This window comes from Stigmatopora nigra, chromosome 1 (genome assembly GCF_051989575.1).
Source record: "Stigmatopora nigra isolate UIUO_SnigA chromosome 1, RoL_Snig_1.1, whole genome shotgun sequence".
Taxonomy (NCBI): Eukaryota; Metazoa; Chordata; class Actinopteri; order Syngnathiformes; family Syngnathidae; genus Stigmatopora; species Stigmatopora nigra.
In genome coordinates this window covers 8,275,191-8,298,471 of record NC_135508.1, presented here as the reverse complement: position 1 = coordinate 8,298,471, position 23,281 = coordinate 8,275,191, and the positions used below count along the sequence as shown (strand labels likewise).

At 42.4% G+C, this 23,281-nt stretch overlaps 4 protein-coding genes across 4 annotated transcripts; 3 read left to right on the top strand and 1 right to left on the bottom strand.

Moving 5' to 3' along the window:
* The first annotated feature begins 1,375 nt into the window (after window positions 1-1,375).
* Window positions 1,376-6,355, top strand: fbxo3 (F-box protein 3). Its single transcript, XM_077728331.1, has 12 exons — window positions 1,376-1,509; window positions 1,978-2,067; window positions 2,157-2,320; window positions 2,436-2,550; window positions 3,320-3,524; window positions 3,594-3,639; window positions 3,701-3,785; window positions 4,464-4,586; window positions 4,660-4,775; window positions 4,859-4,966; window positions 5,503-5,582; window positions 5,646-6,355. Exons 1-12 carry the CDS (start codon window positions 1,424-1,426, stop codon window positions 5,781-5,783), a joined length of 1,356 nt encoding a protein of 451 aa, XP_077584457.1. The 5' UTR covers window positions 1,376-1,423; the 3' UTR covers window positions 5,784-6,355.
* Window positions 6,356-6,911: 556 nt separating this feature from the next.
* LOC144204371 (uncharacterized) lies at window positions 6,912-9,349 on the bottom strand. Its single transcript, XM_077728342.1, has 2 exons — window positions 8,417-9,349; window positions 6,912-7,533 (listed from the first exon to the last, which is right to left on the bottom strand). The coding sequence occupies exons 1-2, from the start codon at window positions 9,327-9,329 to the stop codon at window positions 7,172-7,174; spliced, it is 1,275 nt and encodes a 424-aa protein (XP_077584468.1). The 5' UTR covers window positions 9,330-9,349; the 3' UTR covers window positions 6,912-7,171.
* Window positions 9,350-10,842: 1,493 nt separating this feature from the next.
* LOC144204975 (uncharacterized) lies at window positions 10,843-19,569 on the top strand. Its single transcript, XM_077728978.1, has 9 exons — window positions 10,843-11,758; window positions 14,344-14,451; window positions 14,983-15,122; window positions 15,708-15,782; window positions 16,457-16,685; window positions 16,787-16,918; window positions 17,290-17,555; window positions 17,706-18,984; window positions 19,526-19,569. Exons 1-9 carry the CDS (start codon window positions 11,152-11,154, stop codon window positions 19,567-19,569), a joined length of 2,880 nt encoding a protein of 959 aa, XP_077585104.1. The 5' UTR covers window positions 10,843-11,151.
* LOC144201990 (uncharacterized) lies at window positions 19,015-22,954 on the top strand. The gene is made up of 2 exons (XM_077724899.1): window positions 19,015-20,458; window positions 21,113-22,954. The coding sequence occupies exons 1-2, from the start codon at window positions 19,923-19,925 to the stop codon at window positions 21,609-21,611; spliced, it is 1,035 nt and encodes a 344-aa protein (XP_077581025.1). The 5' UTR covers window positions 19,015-19,922; the 3' UTR covers window positions 21,612-22,954.
* Window positions 22,955-23,281: the final 327 nt, after the last annotated feature.

Genomic DNA, 23,281 nt, shown 5'->3' with positions numbered 1-23,281 from the left:
CACTTATTTACCGTAACTCGTCAAACTGTAATACGATTATTAGCGCGTTATCTTTCTGCCTGCAAGTGTTTTGGTTGTCTGGAAATGATGGGATTGTCTTGATTGCAAATACATCTCTGAATGAATGTTTTTGGAGGATATTATTTGATTTGGGGTAATATATATTGTTACCACTTTATCCAGAAGCATTATAACTGATAACCATTGTAATTATGATGTTACGCTCTGAAATAATGGATGGCCTCTGGAATGATCGATTGTGACATCACAATGAGCATTTTTTTTTTAAATATTGTACTAGTGCCTGAACTTTTTTAATGTGTCACCATGCATGCTTATATTTTGCCCATTTGTTCTCATCTTCCGCTATTCATCATGGATCTGGTTTATTGTCATTAATTGAAAAAAAAATCACAGTAAAAAGAAGATACAAAATGTGCCAACTTTATCTGGAGTTTCACTATCAGCACACTTAAGTGCAAATATTGACAGAGAGTAGAGAGCATACTGAGAGCAAAATGCAAGACAACTTTATTCAGGTGGTTCCTGTGAGCAGACAAAATATCGCTGCTTTATTCCCTGACAAGCATAGCGATTTTTACGGATTAAAATATACCCGGACATGGCAAAAAATGGCACAGCAGCAAGATTTTTTTCCATGTTTTTCCCCCGGTGTTTGCGATTTTTGTATTTTGAAAAAAATGGGGGAAAACAGTAAGAGGAATTATTGTTGCCTGTTTTTTAAAATGACATTTTTTAAACCCTAGTGAAGACAAGCAGTTCAGAAAATGAATTAATAACGATACATGCGATACGTGCAATAACATGGAAAAATGATATGGCTCAATTTTGACCCATTTTGTAGAACACAAAAAGAACAAAAATCATGTACAAATATTTCAGGCGCATAAAAAATAGTTGCAAAATCAAATTAAAATAAAATATGTTGACTACTTGTCCATTGTTTATTGCTTGATTGAATGACTATTTATTTATTATTATAATTTGTTAATCATTTATCTCTTCATTGGTTTGTTGTTATTTGTGCACTTTTCTACTTATTTATGTATGACTTATTTCTTTATTATTCATAGTTAATATTTATTGACTTTTCATTTGTTTGTTTGTTGTTATGATTTGTGCACTTCCTTGGTGAAGCTTTAAATTTCATTATAATAAAAGCATTCAATTAAATGATTTTGGAACCCGTTGAGAAAGAAGTATAGCATAACACTTTCCAAAATAGTAGATTATCTCCTGTGCTGGTGGCGATAAAGCTGCTATCCAAACCTCCAGGCGGTTCTGTAATCTTGTTTTTGTTGGTGTTCGTTGCATCCACTTGGTGGCGACACCGTCCCTTTAAATCAATTGCCGCTATTAGTCGCTCACTGAGTAGAAGAAGAAGAACACAAGCTTGTCAACAATGGCTGCAGAGTTTCGGATGGAACTGCTTCCTTCAGACCCGCTCTTGCATATATTGTCCTTTCTCGACCTTCGAGACTTGATCCAGTAAGTACGTGTTACCCGGACGGTTTATCCGGTCGCAGCAGCTATGACTTGCTAGTTATTTCTCTCCCGAAAACAAACAAATAGTGAAGGGACCCGATGGAGCTAACACGGCTAACAACAACTAGCGTCCTGCCAACTAGTACAAAATCCAAGTATAATAGCAAAAGCAGTTTTTTGATAAAACATGTACGCCTTAATAAACACAATATAAATACGCAGAGGCAGTGAGTTGAATGCTGTAAAGTTACTGGAAAAAATCAAGACGAATGTGATAGTTTAGCCACTTATTGACACCTAAAGATGACACAAGTTTTGTGTTACGTGTATTTTGATTACTATATTAAATGCATTTTATTGTTCTGTAGTGATGTACAGAAGAAGATGATTTTTTTCCACTTCAGTAGTCATTTCAAATATTTGTTATTGTGTGATATTTACCATAAATGTGTTTTTCTGTTCGATCTGCAGCATCAGTTCCACCAACAGAAGGCTTAATGAGTTGTCCAAACACAATCCGCTATGGAGGTCACTGTGTTCCAAACACTGGCTCATCAAAGAGTAAATATTTCGACTTCATAGCCCCAGATTTTAAATATACACTACTTTTTCTTTCACAACTGGTTGTTTACATTTGTGTGGCTTTTTAGGGAAGAGCGCCTGCAAAGCGGGCACTCGTGGTACGAACTCTTCAAGCAGTACTACGCTGACCTTGGTCGCTACATCAAGTACTATTCGGTTTTAAAACTAGCATGGGAACAGCTAACCACTTTCCTGAGGCAGAGTTGTCCGCGCATGATCGCATCGTTGAAAGGTGATGTCACCAGACACACTTATTATTAATATATCAATATATAATGTTCCTCAATGCCATATATCTGTGTTTGAGGGGCTTTTTAAATGTGTTTTTTAATCTGATTGGTCTCCAGAAGGTGCCACAGAGGCCGACTTGAGCAGCATCGAGGCTCAGATAGGATGTCGTCTCCCGGACGACTACCGCTGCTCGTACCGCATCCACAACGGCCAGATGCTGGTGATCCCCGGGTCAGTATTTTGGAGGATTTCTCCCCGTGGCTAACTCTAAACTAGGGGTGTAACGATACATTGGTTGGTTAAAGGGATAGACAAGACTTTTATCATATGCTTTTCCCAAAGGAAATTATCTTATAAATTCTAGGGGGGAAAAATACAATTTTATCAGGAAAATACAGCTCATGTCACAAAATGTCGGTGCTCTTTAACACTGATTTTTTGTGTGTGTTTAATCATTATTTTGTCCTTGATCAGACAGCTACGAAATACTCACTTTCCAACCTTACTGTAAATTTTTTCATCAATCATCTGACATAGGCATTTTTACCAGCTGTCTTTCGCCTTTTTGATGGGCAAGCTAATTAAATCAAAATAAAAGCAAAACATTGCTCAACGTCATGCAATTAAATGAACCATTTCATGAAGATATTATATTTGTAACTGTTACAGGGCACACATTCAATTCATTGTCTGCCATTTTAGGCCACTATATGTCCAATTTTGTATAACATGGGTGAATGCACAAATTAATTTCATGACTGAATAACGTATGGATGTTTAGTACTGTCAATTGCAGTGAAACATGAACATTTACAGAAATTTCTCGCCATCAATGCCAACAATTGCTTCCAGAGAGTTAAACACTACGCCCAGAATTCCAATTTTAAAATGATATTTTTTGCAGTAAACGGTGCATTTGTCTGTTTTTATCCATGTTGGTTTGACTGGCATTGTATTGATTGGAAATGTCTCTTTATCCTAAATGTGTGCGTCCCGTCAGCCTAATGGGCAGCATGTCGCTGTCCAATCACTACCGCTCGGAAGTGCTGGTCGACGTGGAGACGGCGGCGGGAGGTTTCCAGCTGAGAAAAGGGATGAGACGCTGCCTTCCACTCACCTTCTGCTTCCACACGGGCCTCAGCCAATACATGGCCCTGGAACACAGTGAAGGGCGGCGCATGTTTGAGAGCTTCTACCCTTGCCCCGTGAGTCCACTTGAACAGAACGAGGCCCCCCTGTGGAGTGCAACTTCACTGCATATTTCTCTCCTCCAGGATCAGACTGCCCAAGACCCCTCTGCCGTAGACATGTTCATCACAGGTGGGTTAGTTGGCGCACTTAATAACGGGTCAATGTTCACGTGTTTGCGTCTATGCTTCAGGTTCCTCCTTTTTGGAGTGGTTCACCACCTATGTCAACAATGTGGTTACGGGAGAGTACCCCATCATCCGCGATCAGATTTTCAGGTGAGAGACCATTTTTGACGTTTGGAGATGCGTGACCTTGGATTTGGAATTGTTTGGGCAAAACTACCTTAAATTACGAGCTGAATTATTTGCTCGGGAGAAAACAAATCTCACCTCAATAACGATATGCCACTAAGTAATCCATTTCTTATTATGTGGTTAAGAAAACAGCCTTTTCTTCATTTTTAATAGACATTCAAGTGACCATGTCACAATAATTATGTAATAGTAGTGTAACATGTAAACGGAAGCAGTGCAGGAGCATACTGCATCTATTTATTATTATTTTTTTTAATATGGAATAGGAATGGGATTAGTTCTCTACCTGAATTTGAGAGGGGTTAAACTTTTAAGACTTTGTTAAGATGTCATAAAATCTTTATTAGTTGAATAATATTAAACTTGGAATGATTTCAGTTGCCTGATCTGTGCGAATTAAATGTCTTGCTTTTGTTTTAACAACTATATTTCCAATTGTAATTTGTAGTTTTATAAACGGCCAGCAGGGAAAAACAATTCCATGCGATCCAATTTTTAACATGTATCGTCACTTTTGTCTTTAGTGAATAGTCATGTGAATAATTGGCCGGCTGTGAACAATCAGCACAATTAATAGTGCGTGGTTTCCGTGTATTTCAAGAAAAATTATTCATGATAAAATGATGTCACTCCCCGCAGGTACGTGCACGATAAAAGCTGCGTGACGACCACCGGAGACATCACCGTATCCGTTTCTACCTCCTTCCTGCCTGAGCTTTCCTCAGTTCACCCACCGCACTTTTTCTTCACTTACCGTATTAGGTAGTATTTCTCGCCTCTCTCGTTGGTCCATTCACGCCGTGGCCAAGTTTCACACCCAAAATGCACTCTTCAGAATAGAGATGTCCAGCAGCGCGCCGCCGGAGGTGGCGTGCCAACTGGACAGCCGCTACTGGAAGATTACCACGTCTGACGGCAACGTGGAGGAAGTGCAAGGGCCGGGCGTGGTCGGTACGCAACTGGCGACATGTGGATTGGCCGTGAGGTTGAATCCGTTGGATGTGGTGAGCTATTAAGTGTGTGTGTGTAAGCAGGAGAGTTTCCAGTTATGACGCCAGGAAAAGTACACGAATACGCCAGCTGTACGACCTTCTCCACGCCATCAGAGTACATGGAGGGACATTACACTTTCCACAGGCTTGGTAAGAAAAAAATGAAGAGATTTGTTTGTTTTTTTTGGTCCGTGATTAATAGTCTAAAGCAGGGGTGTCAAACTCCCTTTGGTCTGCAGGCCGAATACAGCTTAACTTGAGATCAAGCGGGCCGGACCAGCTCATTGCAAAATTACATAGAACTAACAATAAGCCCACTTTTTTCCTTTGTATTAGTCACTAATACTAATAATTAATGCAAAGAATGAGTAAATAATCAATAGGTTTATTAACAGAATTTTCCTTTTACATTATGAACAATATATTATGAACAAGAGAATAACATACAAACATAAATAAATGTCAATTCATGTTGTCTGCACATACTAAAACACTGCGCCCCTAGCGGATATTACAAGAACTACAAATTTTAAAGAAAATTCCGATTTTTTTTTTTATACAATGCAGCTTTCTTCCCCGGGCCGTACCAAACCACCAGACGGGCCGGATCCGCCCCGCGAGCCGAATGTTTGACACCACTGGTCTAACGATATTTTGACATCTCTGCGTTTTTCTACTCATTTCAGACAGCAAAGAAGTGTTCAACGTAGCAATTCCTCGCTTCCAGATGGTCTGTCCGCCATTCCGAGAACCCGTTTTGCGAACGGTGAGTAAAAATGAAGCCACGGCGAAGAAAAATATCGATAAAGTGCCGAACTTCCCCCGCCAGGAATCCGGCGACTACACGTCGGGATTCAACGACGGCGACGAGAGCGACTGCGGAAACGGCGACGAAGACGACTACAACAGTCTGAGGGGGATCAACATGGCCGCCTTGGAGGGAGCGTGGTGCCACCGGCATATCTGATCCTTTATGCTTGCTTGCTGGTGGATTTGGGGAAAGCCATAGGAAAGAAGGAAGGAAAAAATGCTGTTGCCTTGCAGCTTCTCTCGTCTGCACAATTTGATGCCACTTGTATAGCTTTTTTCAAGATTTCCACAAAAGCCTCACACCAGGCCAAGAGTCACTTTGATTTTCTTCTTTTTTTTGAATTTTTGGGCTGCCAGCAGCTCCAACAAAATCAATTATTTGTTGCTTTATGACAGTCTATTTTTGGGTTAGGCTGGGGGGGGGGGACATTTTATTCAGTGCTTAAGTTTGATGGCAGTCTTTTATTGTGAAAGGGCGATTGTAAACAGGCTTTAGTTTAATGCCGCAGAACAAATGTTGCACTCAATCAGTTGCTTTTTGGTGGCTAAAAAGACCTTTTTTTTCCTGCCTTCAGCTATACTTTTCAGATCGGGAAGCGTGTTGACATCATTGCTGTTTTCTTGCAGTTTTTTGTGGTAAAGTGATGCATCACTCTAATGCCATCGGTGGCATTGTTTTTTTTTCGGGGGTTTGTATTGATGATTCAATAAATATTCATCACTACTACACTTTGACGCCAACCGCTGTTTGGTCAACTGGACGTTTCGTTTGAGATGTATTTTTTTGGGTGCTAGGACGTTTGGTCGTCGGTCTGTTGGTCGCCTGTCAAATAGTGACAGAGAGTTTACTGTTGAAACCAGCTCTCAAAATTATATTCATGAGAGAGTTTAATATCTAAGTACTGTGTAATATCTAAGTACATTTGACCGGCGACCAAACGTCCGGTCTCGATTCTTCTCCAATCCAAATGAGTGGCTTTGGGAATAGAAATAGAATATATTTGATTTTTAAAAATGACATTGCCATCTAGTTTAAATATAGAGTGCCAGTGACCATATTTCATGGGACCCAATTCTTAGCCATGATGACTGTAGGTTTTAATTAATTAATTGCACACAGAAATTTAAAAGTGAGAGAATAACAAGCTTTTCAGGCTTCACTTGATTCTCCGCATTTTACCATTTTACTAAAGAACAGAATGAGGCAGGAGCTTAGTATTTTTTAACAAAATTCTGTCATATGCTGTACAAGATTATCTAGACGAAATTCGTTCAACTTGAAAGATGAGTCAAAATATAACCAAAATTGGATAGGTTCTCTTTTTGGAATATGGCACAAAAAGAGTTGAAGATGACTCACTTTTTTGTGATTCAATTTGGTCATTGCATTGGCGAGAAAAGAGAAAAATGGCATTTTACAGTATAGTCCAGACAGATTATTTCAAATTTGCACTGTGGTACGTCGAACGTTCTCCAGTTCTGGAATGACAGGCCATTAGTTTGTGACAGAACTGAACCGTCTGATGGTCCATAACTTTCCACAACTTAGAAGGTGAGCTCATCTTCATCATCTCCTTCTTCAATCAGCCTCTTGGCTCTTTTCCTGCCAGCTCGGGTCTCCTTGGTCTCCTCCTTGATGACGACCACCTCCCCTGCTTCCTGCTCGCCCAACACCAACGTAATCCCTTCCCCTTCTTCCCGGGCGATGCAGCGGCTGCAGTGGCGCCGGAGGCCGGCCAGGATTTGCGACCTGAAGCAGCAGAAGGGGCAAGTGAAGCGCCCCGGCCGGTGAGCCGCCCGCATGTGCTGCTGGAGCCGGCTGGGTAGGAAGAAAGTTGCGCTGCAGTCTTTGCAGCGGTACGCCCGCTCCACGTCGTGACTTCGTACCACGTGGCTGATGGCGAAACCTGCACCAGAGTTCACTCGGTAAGTATTTTCCTGTATATAAGCCTCACACTTCAAATTGTTGAATTTGGCAATTTCTGGTAATAAGACGCCCCCTGATTTGCAATGTTCAGTGTTACTTTGAAGGGCAAATCTTAAGAAAAATCTTCCCACGTGGTATTTCTGACATACTGTATGAATCGAAAGGGTCGTTTGCTGGATTGCACAATCCGAAAGGGTGTTGCCTTCACATAGACAAATTCAAAAAGGAAGTCTAGTTTGCCATCCTTAGGTAAGATGGTGGCGCCCGGAGCGAGCAATGGCGGTCACATGCGTCACCGGACGTTTGGTCGCCGGTCTTTTGGTCTCTTTTGGTCGCTGGTCAAATGTACTTAGATATTAAACAGTACTTAGATATTAAACAGTACTTAGATATGAAACTCTCTTAGATATTAAACTCTCTCTCTCTTTTAGATATTAAACTCTCTCTTAGATATTAAACTCTCTCTTAGATATTAAACTCTCTCTCTTAGATATTAAACTCTCTCTCTCATGGCTATAATTTTGAGAGCTGGCTTCAACAGTAAACTCTCTGTCATCATTTGACCGGCGACCTAAAGACCCGCGACCAAACGTCCGAGCACTGGGCACAAGTAACTGAGTTTATTCATGTTTTATGCAAGATATGTTTTTAATTTAAATGACCATATAAAACCACATGTCTTGCATTATGGCATTTCTTCTTTGTTACCTTGCAGTTTCCTGTATGTTAAGTCTAATTTGTTCACATATAAGCCGCACCCTCAATTCAGTCATCATTCTTTTGCGACATATGTAAATAAATGAGGTCGTGAAAAAAAAATCAATCAAAGCGAGTGAGAATTTGAAAGCTTTCGGAGGACCCACCTTTCATTTTGGCCTTCCAGCCGCATATCAGACAGACGTAGCGGTTCGAGCTATACCGGACCACTTTAGCGGTCACCTCCATTTCCTCTTTGAGAAGATCGGCACACAGTCCGTCCTCCTCCTCTTCATCCACGCCACCTTTCGAACGGCGTTTGGGTGGCGGGGCGGAGATGGACGCGGGGACTTCTTGTTTGATCCTTTGGATGGCAAACTCTCTGGGGATGCTGTGTTTTCGCGTGGCATGGTTGACGGACACCCCTTTCAGCTTGCTTTTCCACCAGCCGCAAATTAAACAGCGGTACGTTTCGCCGTCAAACAGAAACACGCTTTCGTTGGTGTTTCCCACACTTTTTTCAGAGGGACAGTCTTCCTTCTTCACCTCCAAAATGCTATTCTTTTCTGGACAGTTCTCAAAATCATCGTTAAGTTCTTTCACAGGCTCAGCCACTTCCTCTACTTTCCCATTTCCTTCTTCTACCTCCTCCTCTACTTCCAAGTCCACTTCTTTTCCCCCCTCATCTTCTTCCTTGGCTTCCTCCTCACCTTCTTTCACCTCTATTCCTCCTTCCTTTCTTTCCTTCTCACTCCCATTGTCCTCCCCATCAACTCCTCCAGACGCAACCGCCACCGCCTCGTCCATGCAGTGCTCGCCAATGATGTGCTGGTAGAGTTTGTTGAAATCGCCAGTGGTGAAAAAGCACTCGGCGCAGTGGAAGAGCCGAGCGACGCTCTGGTACATCACGATGTTGCCTAAGCGACCCATGCCTACCCCGTCCAGCAAGGTGGGATGGGCGGCGGCAATGTGGGACAACTGATGGGCGTGGCTTTTTGCAAAGTTGCCACAGAGGGGACACTGGAGGTGGAAGGCCACGCCGCTGCGGGAATCTCCTCGAGTGACTTGGGGGGTCGACATGACTGTTCAGCTGGGAGCCAATGGGAGGAGAGGTAAAATTAGATAGAAACCTTTTTGTTTTACACAAATTCCATTTACATATTCACTCATTTTAAAGGTGCATTGAAGGACTAGTGGGTAGTCGTCACGAAATGTATTACATTTATGATTCAAAGGGAAGGCGGTGGCATTTTTTTCTACGTAGAAATTGTATCCTGGTTATAATATTCATTCAAAAGATGAAAATGCATATTATAAGACGCAGAACGCATATTATAAAACGCAGACTCCTGATAATCCCATTATATGTTATTGCCCAGACAGCATTTACCCAATATCCACCTGACAAAACACCCTAAAAAGGCAAATAAAGTCATTTTTCATGCACGCATCTTTTCTATTAACAGTAAACAAAATGACACTTCTGCTAAATGAACAAATGTTCATAATTGAACAACGCAACCTGAACGCAAGTGTTTAATCAAGAAATCTGCATGATCTAATTCCGTTTTAAAAGGATAAACCTGGTTCAAAATGTTCACAAGTGTGAACTAAATGCGCAGTAATGCAGTGTAGTGCGGAAAATCGTCACCCACTGCATTAGATTTTAATTACGTATTACAATGAGGTAAAATGTTATTAGTTAATTGAACAATACAGGTATTAGTTTGGTTTTGGTATTGATCGTTTCCCTTTAGAAAAAGAGATATTGCGGTGCCTTTTCATACTTCAGCGTCGGATCCCGCTCCAGTTGTCAAACTTGTTGATCGGTAGATGTAGAAAATCCGAAAAAAAAACGATGATAGAATAAATAAATAATAAAACATGTTTTTCTATTATTCGTTGTGTTTATTGGCGAGCGGCATCTAATGTTCAAGCACATTACCGCCATCTACTGTGATGGAGTGTAACCCGCAGTATATATTGAATTTACTTGTATATACAACTACCAATAATAATAATATAATAAAACTCAAACAAAATCCACGTAATCTCTCAAACTTCTTTTTCTATTGGGACTACTACTTATTTATCATGTTGACTACTTATTCATTACTTTTTTCTTGATATTTTATTTATTATTATTGTTTGTTGATTATGTATCTACTGGTTTTTTGTGGTTTTTATTTGGGAACTTTGTGGTATATCTTTAAATGTCATTATTCTTGTATAATGACAATAAAGGCATTCAATTTAATTCAAAGTGCTGCAAATGATTGCTTTTAAAATCTTTCTTGGGATCTCTTTGAGCAAAAACTATGTCCAAATTGTGATTAAGTGATTATAGTTAACATACTTCCCTGTATGGTTTTGACATATCTTTCCCATTGCTTGGATTGTCATGTGACACTTCTTGAGCTGGACCAGATGTAGGTTACCGGGTGAGTTCTTTTGCCACCTGCGACAGTTTCTCTGACTGTATTTAGGCAGACTTAAGCAGCGAGTGACGACACGCTCTAAACTTCTCAGTCCGATGTGATGCACGCCGTCACGAAGGACGGTCACATCAGGGTCCCAGTTCCAAAGAAGGTTCAAGCCAGGTTGACTCTGGAATTCAAGATGGAACAACATGTGTTCAGGTCAGTGGCCATCTGCAGACCTGGATAATCCTCATTAGTAGATTAGCAACACACGGGCCACACTCAGGGAAAGATCCCATTTGTATTCTGATGCTACCGCACTCCAGCAAGGTCAGACGGGTTGCGACTGGCGTGGAAGGATTGTTTTTAAACTCCAGCTGCAGCTGACTACAAAAAAAACCCAAGAGATAGCATTTTGTTTTGTAGAAAAGTACTAATCTGTGAAGCCTTTCTTCCAACGGCTAGTCAATGTCCACGGCAGGATGATATCTTACGTGGACTGTTTGGGTGGCGACGGGACGGGCAACCGTGTGGCGTCCCAGTGCTGGAATTCCAGGCCCGACGAAGACCGAGACCAACTTCTTCCTCGTAAGATCGCCCCACTTCAGCCCAAGACAGAAGGCAGTCTTCGTCGACGTCTGCTAACGGCTAAAATCCACCAGCACCATGAGGCTATTTGGGGAAGAAATGCAGGGGTGGCCGGATGGTCCCCTTCTGAGGACAAAAGGCCTCTTCCACCGCACCCCCAACAACGCAGCCCCTGGTATGTCCAGCGGCAGTCGCCACAGCCCCAAATCTACACATGCGTCCCAACGGAGGCTCTTGGCAAAGCACCATTTTCCGTAGACTTTCAATCGGCGCATTCCCCTCCGGTTTCCCGCAACACCGTCAACCAGTGGCGACGGACCAGCTCCTGCTCTCCGACCCCGGAGCCTCGTCTTGGCTACACCCTTCCGAAAGCGACGTCTATTAGCAGAGAGTTCGAGGTACCGCCACAGTATGGCTATGAGACCAGTAGAAGGCAGAAGAGGAAACTCTTTGGTTTTAAGAAGAAACAACAGAAGGAGACAACCCCACTTCTGCCGACAGGTACGTTACACGCAAGATATTTGCCTGACTTTGTTTTTATGGAACAACATCAAGATGTTATAGTTGCCAAATTTTGAAAGGCACGATCCAGACTTGCTAAGTTGCGCGTAAAAAAAACGTTAATTTCCCGCAATAAATGTCCACCGCACACCATGTGATGCAGACCCACTCAATCGCTCTTTGCAAAAAAGAAAACAACAACAAAAAACACTTTGTTTGTTTAATTTATTTAATTTAAGAGACATGACATTAATGAGCAAATATATGTAAATATGTAAGGTTATAGCCAAAGGCTAATTTCCATTTTTAGTCCCTTGTGATGGTTGAAGGTAAACAATGACACACACACACACACACACAAGTAGGCCAGTTTTAGACAGTGTTTGGCTAATGTTTTTTGTATCAGGACTGACTTGTACGTGTTGATCTGGTATTAAGATTTAACAAAATCATATATATATATATATATATATATATATATATATATATATATATATATATATATATATATATATATATAATAATCCAATCAATACAAATGAATACTATCATGCACATACAGAAAAGTACTGCTAATTCATAACAAGCATGTTCAAGATTTTTCATAAGAATTGAGGCTAAATCACTAAACCATTCAGACACATTATTTGTACCAGTTAAAGAGATTTTTTTTATTTTTTTTTATTTTTCTTTCTTTGACCAAAAAACTTCAAGATGATCTGTTGAACTTGAAAGTGCAAAACACTTGAATTAACCCTGCTTTCTGAGAGCTTGTGTGTGTGTGTGTGTGTGTGTGTGTGTGTGTGTGTTTGTTACGGATTAACCACAGGCCCATACGTGAGGCTAACAGCTCATTTTGAAGACAGATGGCTTTACCCTTTACAGCCGCTACTAGGCAGCTGCAACTGTGAGTGAGCCTCACGTGCTCTCGGCTTCATTCAAAACCTCATCCAAATCTGGCAAAACATTACGCTAAAACCGATTCAATGATACGCAAGCTCCCTTCCTGGTACGCGAAGAAAAAAAATCACTGAATGAAATCAATTCATTGGATAACATTTGCAAGCATTTTCTACTTTTTTAAAAAAATCCTATTACAGTAAGAAATTTGGAGAAAATTCTCACAAAATTTCATTGAACAAAGTGAATTGGTATCTTTTTCCAGCAGTAACAATGCGACCTACTTACTATGTCATTATTTCAACTAATTAAACCCGCATAGCAAAATGACAAGATGTCAGGCACCAAGATCACAGTAATTAGTTGCTCCACTGGCCTCGATACATAATTGGCACACTTCTTGGACAGAACACCTCAGTTTGGGACTTGAGGTAAAGGTGTTCAAATCATTTACACCAGTGTAAATCAAGACTCAAATGAGTCCGAGGCCAGCTTCAAATCCTTCTATATACTTTGTTAATCAAAAGATCGGAACTGGGTTCAAAAAGATTGACAGAACAATACGTGCCAGCCCTCGCAATCAAAAGGGATTGGTCGTCTATCGTCCTCAATGACAGTGAAACACAATCATTCAATACCATCAATATGGATTTGATGTTTATAACTGTCAAAGGCAGGGAATAAATTAAGCACTACACAGAGCAAAATAATCTAGGAGTACATAAAATATATTTATATTTGTCGGTGGTTTGGTGTAGAGTGGTTAGAGCGTCCGCCTCACAGGTCTGAAATCGAGGGTTCAATCACTGGCAAATTCTAATCTTCCTGTGTGGTGTTTGCATGTGCGTGGGTTTTCTCCGGGTACTCCGATTTTTCCTCCCACATCCTCAAAACAGGCAGAGTATCCTGATTGGACCATTTAAATTCCCCCAAATGATTGGTTGTCCGTCTCCTTGTGTTTTTTTTAAGCACACTTTGAACATGGATTGCTGTAAGGCACATTTGCATATAACCCTTTCCACCTGATAAAACCCACGAAGGGCACACGAGTGCTGGCTGACTGCCAGCATGTGTATCTGGAGTAGAGTGAAAAGAGTGAGTGATGGGATAGTGTGAGATTGAATTGTTGTTTGCCCTAATGGATGGTCCGGTCCGATCCAGTCCGGTGTGGAGCTTGCCTTTTTCCTGTAGTCAGCTGAAAAGAAAGACGTTGTGAGGGATAGGGTAGAGAGAAGAAAGCGGGGAGGGGATAAGGTGCACGGGACAGTGGGATGACTGAGAATAGAGAGAGAGAGAAAGAGAGAAAGAGAGAGAGAGAGAGGTGCGTGAGGATCACTACATTGTGCTGCAGTACGGTTCAGCTGCATTAATTGTGTATACGTGTGGGATGCAACCTACCGTGTGTTTAAGTGCGGATTTGTTGGCGGGATGGTTCTGATCGGCGCCGCCATCAAAAGCGTCTTCAAGTATCTAACACAGAGCACAGGTCAGTTTTCATCTGGGAATGTGTCTTATCCGTTCGTCTTATGTGTGCATATGCGTCTACTCACTTTTGTAAAGGACGCTCACAGGTCAGGTGCGTGGCAGGCCGGTTACCATAGCAACCGCTTGGCCAGCTGTCTCTGTATAATGCAGAGTGCGTCCTGATTTTCTCCTCTTTTTTTTTTTTTTTTTTTTTTTTGCAGCCAGGGACGGTGACCGCTGGTCTATTCAGTATACGACCCAGAAGTCTCAACAGGCTCTGCTCTTCGTACCCGCGAAAAGGCCACACGCTAGCACTGGGGACTTGCAAGGTCAGTTCCTTGGGAAAATGGATACTTTAGTGCATGTTAAATAGCTGTACAGTACATGGTTCCCTCATAGTCATGCAGTGTTGATATTGTAATGGTGACAGGAAAATTGGTTGTTATTTTGAAATGCCTGTTTTGGAAAACTTGATAGAAATTAGCTAAAAAAGTTACGTTTTAAGTTTTTAATTTTTTTATTGTAACCATTTTGCTAAGTTATTGCATATTTGACTTTTGTCTCGGAATACTCAACATTATTTTGTGTCATTTGGGCTAATTATGTAAGCCAGAAAAAGTGCACTGTATCATTGCTTATGTTTTAAATATTGGTTGTTTGCATGTTTGACATAATGATAAAACTGTTGAAAAGTATTTAAAAAATGCACCTGACATCATTAACAAATTTGATAAGATCATCCTTAACTTTTCAAAAGTTGTTGTAAAACATTTTTTTCAAACCATTGCAAGCAATGTTAGTGAAAATAACATGACTTTGGACTCCACCATGTTTTGTTTTGGTCTTCTTTTGACGAGTAGCATATAGCGAGGTGGCCCAGTATGGAGCCAGCAAACCTAGCACCTCTCTGCTCTGCACCCCGAACCCCGGCTCATCTTCCTGGTCCCACCAATCAGAGAGCACGGTGCACAGGCGATGGAGAGACAAAAGCAGGAAGATGGTGAGCACCATGGGATTTTTTTTAAAGTCTATCAATTTATTATTCCATTTCAGCATCATTTAATCCACCAAATCAGATTCGTCAGAAGAAAATATACATTTTCTTTGCCAAGCCATGCTCCACAAATACTACCCATTTCCTAGAGGGCGTATTATCGCTATGGTAACAAGTGAGCGAAGGCCTATCCCACCAATCGTTCACTTCGAGGCAGGGTACGCACTGAACTGGTTTCTAGCCCCCCTTTTTCAGACAGTTCTAATCCAGATCGTTGTTTAATGACAAGGTTATTAGTACAAAATGTAGGTCAATGTTCCCTTGACCTTTCACCTTCCCCTGTCACTTAGTGATGACCAGTCCAGGGTGTATTCCGCTTCCCAACCCAAATGTTCTCAGATAAATCCCAGTTCATCCGTTACCGTTACCCTATATGTGGAATGAAGACCGGTCAAAAATGTTAACTATGAAAGCTTATGAATTGTAAAGAAATCCATGTGACCTCATTATGAAGGTCTCTGTTTTGATGTCCAAGCCCTTTAGTAGTCGTCTCACTGGCTTCTTCTTCTGTTCGTCCTTCTGTTGCTTCAGAAGTTCACATTTTGGGACTTTCTCCCTCAGTCATGCTTCTCTGTTTGTCTCGAGTGGTCAGTTTGGAAAAGAAAGGTAAAGGAGGACACCTTGACTGTTCAAATAGACTAGAATAGTACCCTAAGGTAGAGTTCCTCTATAAACTGTTGGTTTAGTTTATCTTCGTTTTTTTTAGACCTTCAACTTATGGATTTGTCTTAAAACTCCATCCCCATTTCCTCTTGATATTGACCTGAAACTAAAAGCAAGGGTGTAAGCATACCATTGTTTACATGCCTAATGCCGTGACCGGACGTTTGGTCGCCGGATTTTTGGTCCCTTTTGGTCGCCGGTCAAATGCACTTAGATATTAAACAGTACTTAGATTTTAAACAGTACTTAGATATTAAACAGTACTTAGATGTTAAACAGTACTTTGATATTAAACAATACTTAGGTATTAAACAGTACTTAGATATTAAACAGTACTTAGATATTAAACAGTAATTAGATATTAAACAGTACTTAGATATTAAACAGTACTTAGATATTAAACAGTACTTAGATATTAAACCGACCAAAAGACCGGCGACCAAACGTCCGAGCACCCCTAATGCCAGCCTGACAAGTAGGCACTGCTTGATATGCCAAATCAATAGCTACAAATCAACGTGGTGCCTCTCATTCCCTTCAAATGTAGCACTCTCCCATCTGGCTTGGAGCTCTCTCTTTCATAAAATGTAACAAAAGCACTGTCAATGTTGTCCCAGTCCTCAGCCTCCTCGGATGAAGAGGAAACGGCCATCCTCGACGACACACGCCCTTTGACCCCACTTGTCCTTAACCCCATTGAGCTGACCTCCTGTTGGGACGTTTTTGCTTGCGAGACAGAGCTTCGTTTGACCACAGAGTCGATCTCAAAACTCCCAACCCCAGAGGAAAAGATGAGGCAACAAGCAAATGCGGTGACAACCGAAATTGTTCCGATCGACGTAACAGGTGGGTACCACACTTATACTCAGGTCAAAAATTGTTCAAAAATGATTTGGGGACTTGACCCTCACTTTCTGTTCAAAATATATCTTGACATTTTTTGACAGGTCAGAGTTTCGATCGGCAGGCGAGCTTCCGAAAAGTGGCTGGAAACACAGATTCCTCAACTCGCCGCTCTCGGAATTTAAGCCGCTGCTCGACAGGCGCTGAGAACTATATCGATGTCATCGAGAAACAAGGTACGGGTTGATCCCATTGGTTTAGCGATTCCCAACCACGGGAGACCATTGAGTGATCTGGGAATTATTCTAATTTGACTTAATTAGTGCTAAAATTACAATTCACTGCAGAGGATGAATCCCGATAGTCGGAGAAATCTTCCAATAGGTACCACCATGACTTACAATTGACCTTTTTACTGCTGGTATTTTTAAAGTATTTTCTAAGGTAGTATTTGTCCAACATTGTACACCTGATAAAACCTAAAAACAACTATATCAACTAATTATATCCGGATGAAAATATATGCCTGAGTTGGGAAACCGGTTTTAGTTCTTAATCCATTTAAATTAAGATTAAGATTAATATTTTCACTGATATTCCACTGCAGATTTGTCTGTAGATGAGTGGTCCTCAACTTCATCACAGCAACAGGAAGAGGAGGAGTTAGTCCGAAAAAAGAAAGAGTCATTGTCAAGGAAGATCCGAGCCCCAAGAGGGGAAGGCATATCCAGCCTCATGATGTCACTCACCTCAACACGTGTCAATGGCCTCTCCAGCCTGCCCCGCATGGCCACCAGCTCTTCCTTGGAATCGGACACAAGCTGCGACAGCATTTCCTACAGGACACTCAGCGCCTCCTCCTCCCGTTCCCAGGTCAGTTTCCACAAACTAGCATCTTGAAAAATACTTCAAGGAATAAAAACAGAGCATCTCCCCTACCTGTTCCACGTAGGGCCGATGTTATGATAACTATGAATTCTATGCGGAACTGAACTTAATTTAAGACCGTATTCTCCATTGTAGGATTTCCCCAGTGACCTTCAACCCCTGTTGCTCAGTGACCTGAGAACAAGAAATCAATATCCCTCCCCTCGTCCTCTCAAAGCCCCTTCTAGTTTGCAGACTAGGGGGACTACTTGTTCTTTAGATCCTGGTGACAGGTCTCCAATCTACAGCCCCTACTGTTCCCCATCAACTTCATTTGGGGACGCAGGATCTCAGGATGGAGGGCCAAGCCTTTCACCATGTGTGGAGTGGAGCTCCATCCATCATGAGACCAGTTCCGTTTCCATGGTTTCTTCTGAACGCGACTCCCCATGTAACTTTGAATGGGTGTACTCAGAAGATGAGTCCTCGTTTCCCTCACGGAATCGATTGAGATCAACCACTTCCTCGTCCTCCTGCCGCAGTATTTCCCTCCGCAAGTCCAAGCGTCCCCCGCCCCCACCTTTACGGTCTGACTCTCTTCAGCGTCGAAAAGGCCGCAGCAAGTCGAGTCGTTTACCACAAAGTTCCGGTTTCGAGCGTAGTCTTTCCTCCCCGACCCAACCCCTGTGTGACCCCTGGGTACCACGGAACCTTGGCGAACGACACCAGAACGGGATTGACTGTGGCTCTGTCACCACCTTTGAACCCTTGAGTGTAGATCACCAGACGCTTTCAACCCAAGAGCTTTCTCCAAACCTCAACTCCAATGTGGATCTCATACACGGTTCTCCACCTTCTAAAAGAGAAGAACCACATCTGCATTATGATTCCCCCTCCGCCACTTTCTCCAGCCAGTCCAATAATCTTCTAAAGAGCACCATGCCGGAAGCCTTTTCCCTTCCCCAAAATTCCCCTTTCTTCTACCCTTGCACAACCGCCACGCCGCTGTCCCTCAAGGAGCTGGAACCAAAGCCAATGAACAGGAGCTCCTCCATTTCCTCCTCTTTTTCCTCCACTTCTTCATTATCGTCTTGCTCCTCCTCCAACTCATCTGTCCAGCGTGCTCACCCTGCTGCCCAGTTGCTTCCCAACCCACCTACTCCTCTCCACTCTTTACCTCTTCATCCCAAACCTCTACTACCTTCTCCAATTCCACCTCACTGCTCTGATTTCCCATCGACTTCCCATCCAGCTCCCCCTCCTCTCCCACCTTCATTTCTTCAGCCTTCACCGCCTCTGGAACCACCAATGCCTCCTTTCACTTCTCTTCTTCCTCCCCCAACTTCTTCATCCTATCCCACCTCTCCATCTATCTTGCATCCTCCTCCTCCACCTCCACCTCCCCTCCCACCATTATCCCTTCCTTTTTACCCAGGTCCTAGCAAGCCATCATCCCTAGATCCCACTCCTTTGCCACCTTCTCATTCTGTCTCTACAACTTTTCCTCTCCAACCCACTCATCTTCCAGCACCTTCTCTTCCTCCTCCCCCTCCTCTTCCTCCATCATCTCATTTCCCTTGTCATCCGCATCTAGCACCTTCTTCTCATCTTCCACCTCCTTTCTCTCTCCCTCCATCTCTTCCTCCTTCCTCACTGCCGTCACCACCACTTCCTTCTTTTCTGGAATCTCGACCCCCTCCTCCCCCATACTCCCATGCAGTCAAGCGGTCCTCCCACCCTGCCGCACTTTTCTTCACATCCCCTACTCTTGCCTACCGACCCCGCGAATTCTGCTCGCCACAGTTCATTGGCACATCCCAAAATCCTGGTCAGAAACAGAGCCCAGCCACCCGCCCTCTAGTTACTGCACAGGCTTTGCAGAGCATCAAACTTCGTTCCATTACAAACCAACAAGTCAATGGCTCATTAGTCAATGCCGAGCATTCTGACACTCCTGGGCCAGATATTGCTTTGAGCCATCATGGCCATGTCAACACAAAGCAACCTCAATCTGGGATAGAAGAGTCAGTATTCACTCATAATCATACTGAAAACCAAGAGGATCAAAGTATAAATGTCCAAATACATCCCACTGTTTATTCTAAACTGGAGAACAATCCGAGACATGAGAGTTCCTGTCTGAAAATATCTTATAATACCTCAGGAGCAAACCAGACAGAGTCCCAACTGTTATCCCTCTCATTACATGGGCCAGAAGATGAGAACCATCAGCTTGTCGATGATTTCACACATAGTCCACGTGAGTTTGCAAGCTCGAGGAAGAAAGCCACCCTTCCGAAGAAGCCCTATCTTAGTATTCAAGGGGTCAGGGAACCTCTAGAATACACAGAAGATCCGAAAGGAGAGCATGGAATGGCATCGATTGCATCTGAATCAGACACAGAATGCTTCCCGGGTCAAATGTTGCACAGTGACAGACAATGTCTCAGAAGGATGATGAAGTCACTGGGTGAACATGAGGACCAGGACAAGAACCAGAGAAGGACAACCATGTTTGCTGCCACCAAAAAGGAAAAAACAAGGAAGAAGAGACGACCAATAGGGAGGCACCTGCTAATGATGGCGCAGAGTAGGCTTTCTTCATCCCCTTCCACATCCTCATCTTCATCTTCAGATGAAGAGTCGGAACCCGAGAGAAGGGAAGGCCAATTGTGCGCCCCAATTGTTCCGAGAAGCCTCTCTCTGAGCAGTGTCCTGTCCAGTGACGACCTGCAGGGGGCGGTATCTCTGAATGACCTCCTCATAGAAGAACAACAAGAGGAGGACGATGTGTCTGGGGAGATGGATCCTGGTGGACATTCCGACGGTATTCCTGTTCCCGCGCTCAATTTTACTGGTGGATATGCAGGACAACGGACGACTGAAGACCTCTTCACTGCCATCCACAGGTAGACATGCCCCGCACACTTTTATACAAGTAGCATGTTGCATGTTCTTCCGGTTGACTCTCATGATTGTTTCTTCCCTCATGAAGCAGTGCATTATGGGAAGGGACGGCTTAATTGTCTGTAAGTTAAGGCGAACGGGTGGAGTCTAAGTCTTGTACCCTAGCTTTAGCTCTACTAGCCTAGCTCAGATCAGTGGTTCTCAAAGCTTTTAGGTCCAGAAAGCGTTTACAGTGGGAAACATCTGTAGAAAGATGCCCTGATAAAACTGAACCAATTGCACGTAACTACCACGCCGATAAAATGCCATTGGCAGTATGTTTATTTCTTTACCACTTTCACCTAAATCTTCATTAAATGTTTAATGTTATAATCCATTTTGGCCCAAAACTTGTCTCGGGTCCAGTTATGTTTGAGACCTGGTTTGAGAACCATTGCTTTGGGTGAGGACCCAGTGCTCTCCACTTCAACTCCGCTTCGTTCTGTGTGTGGCTCCAGTTTTTCTACCTAGGTCTACAATGTGTTGTGTGTCTTGTGTCTGTCTTCCTACTGCAACCAAGAAGTTCTAACCTAACCTGACAACTGTCCTTTTTGTCACTATAATGCAAGTGTTTTTTTTTTCCAAAAGCATTAAACATATCTGTCCATCTCTCTCAGGTCAAAACGAAAGATGTTTGGACGGAAAGGTTCTTCTGGTCGTATCTCAACTGACGACCGCCCCCGACCTACGCCACAAACTTTTGCAGGCCACAGAGGTAAAAGACAGTCAAAAAGCGAGAGCTTCAAGGCACTTCTGCTGAGAAAGGGCAGTCGTTTACAGCCGTCCTCTCGCCTATCGGCTGTCGAACGTCTTCGTGTGGCGACTCCTCCTGCTGCCTCGGTCCCTGTCCAAGATATGTGCTTCTTTCAATCTTTGTGTACAGTCAACAGTCACTTGGCCTTTGATATTTCGCGAGCATTTCCAGACGTGACCACGTCCTTGGCGACAAGACAGAGTTTGTTTCCTCTCTTCTCTTTGCCCGACTTTCTTCCTTCCAACCATGCCAGGCAACCTCGTACACACGCTGTTTCCAGGTCAGCCAGTTGTCGTTTGCTTGCTCACCAGCGTCATTTTGCTGGCCCCATGACTGCCATCTATGAGAGTGAAGGAGAGTAGCTGTAATAATAATCTCAAAATGTTTTTTTTATTTGTTAATAATGACCATCCATTCGTTCAACTATTCATCTTGGACTGCTCTTCAAGCCTTGGAATTTCTCATCTCATCTCATTTTCTGAACTGCTTTATCCTCACTAGGGTTGCGAGGGGTGCTGTAGCCTATCCCAGCGGAGGGGGACACCCTGAATTGGTGGCCAACCAATTGCAGGGCACAAGGAGACAAACAACCATTAATGCTCACACCTAGGGGCAATTTAGAGTGTCCAATCAGCCTACCATGCATGTCTTTGGGATGTAGGAGTAAACTGGAGTACCCAGAGAAAACCCACACAGGCCCGGGAAGAACATGCAAACTCCTGGATTTGAACCCGAGTCCCCCACTGTGAGGCCAACACCCTAATGGCTGTACAATAATAGGCTTTGTGGGTCATTTCTATTAGAACATCATGTTTGAACGACTCCAATACAGATGACCATTTGCACTCACAATCATACCGCCACTGAGCAGGAATCGATCCCACGCTTGCCTGCACCGAAGTCAGGCGAGTGACCCATTTTACCATCACAAATTTTGCCCAAAGTCAGCACAGTCGGCGCCCTAACCTTGATATATTTAGTGTTGAAAACTAATGGATGGATTTTTTTACCCGCAGTCAGCATTGTATTTTTCCACCAAAAATGATTATTCACTCTACAAGCGTGCAATATTAAATGAAATATCTATCTGGTCAAAAAATGGATCTATATAATGAGATTTACTGCGTGTATGTTCAGTGTAGAGAGAAACCCATTTTACCCCCAAGTGTGTGAGTCATAACTATAAATTAGGAGGAATTTCAAAAAATGTTACTGTCATTGTTTTATGGGTTAAAGTGTTTCACTTAATGGTCAAAAAATGGTTGATGGCTTACCTTGTTAGAGCTAAGTCATCCAAACCTTTATAAGAAAAATAGGACATGAAGAACAAAAGCTGAACTACGGAAGTATAAATTATATTACCGCAATTGTTTTTTTTTTTTTTAATCGTCGGGCGGACTAGATATTGAGTCATCCAAACAGACAAAGTGCTTTTTCAAAGAGTTTTTTTCTTTTCTTTACCCATTACAGCATTCTGTTCCACCTGTGTTTATTTAGCAGAAAAAGCTTTTAGAGCCAGAAACAAACACGGTTATTGTGGTGTTTTTTTTCAGCATTGATTTTTAGGGAATTTCTGAGTCACTTCATGTTAATATTAGGTCATTGTTTTTCACATCACAAATGGTCCCAGTTGAAATAAATGTACATACAAAAGCATACTGTATTATAATGATACGTGAAAAATAAAATTGATCAATCACCTAAATATTCAAAGTGATGGTTAGTTGAGTTTGTAAAAATTCAAGGGACTCACACAAATTTCCCAAATATGATGAATAAAGTTTTTTTTTTAAAATTGGTTTTCTACTCATATTTTTAGGTTGGTGGTGATGATAATCATTCTAGATTTGACTATTCTGGGTAATTGGTGTAAACAAATGACTATCATCCCAGGGTACTAGTATTCTAGGATCACGTTATATGTAAGAGTTAATGGCCTGTTTTGTTGCAAAGAGGAGTGTATTTTAACTCTCCCCGTTAAAATTGGACGTCTAGAGCCGTCAATTGCTACCAAAGCATTAAATGAGTGCCC

Coding starts and splice junctions, on each gene's coding strand:
- LOC144204975 (XM_077728978.1), top strand. CDS start 11,152: ATGATATCTTACGTGGACTGTTTGGGTGGCGACGGGACGGGCAACCGT. Junction 14,452..14,982: donor TAGCACTGGGGACTTGCAAG/GTCAGTTCCTTG, acceptor TTTGACGAGTAG/CATATAGCGAGGTGGCCCAG. Junction 15,123..15,707: donor GAGACAAAAGCAGGAAGATG/GTGAGCACCATG, acceptor CTGTTGCTTCAG/AAGTTCACATTTTGGGACTT.
- LOC144201990 (XM_077724899.1), top strand. CDS start 19,923: ATGGCATCGATTGCATCTGAATCAGACACAGAATGCTTCCCGGGTCAA. Junction 20,459..21,112: donor CTCTTCACTGCCATCCACAG/GTAGACATGCCC, acceptor CATCTCTCTCAG/GTCAAAACGAAAGATGTTTG.
- LOC144204371 (XM_077728342.1), bottom strand. CDS start 9,329: ATGTCGACCCCCCAAGTCACTCGAGGAGATTCCCGCAGCGGCGTGGCC. Junction 7,534..8,416: donor CTGGAAGGCCAAAATGAAAG/GTGGGTCCTCCG, acceptor ACTCTGGTGCAG/GTTTCGCCATCAGCCACGTG.
- fbxo3 (XM_077728331.1), top strand. CDS start 1,424: ATGGCTGCAGAGTTTCGGATGGAACTGCTTCCTTCAGACCCGCTCTTG. Junction 2,551..3,319: donor CAGATGCTGGTGATCCCCGG/GTCAGTATTTTG, acceptor GCGTCCCGTCAG/CCTAATGGGCAGCATGTCGC. Junction 5,583..5,645: donor GAGAACCCGTTTTGCGAACG/GTGAGTAAAAAT, acceptor TTCCCCCGCCAG/GAATCCGGCGACTACACGTC.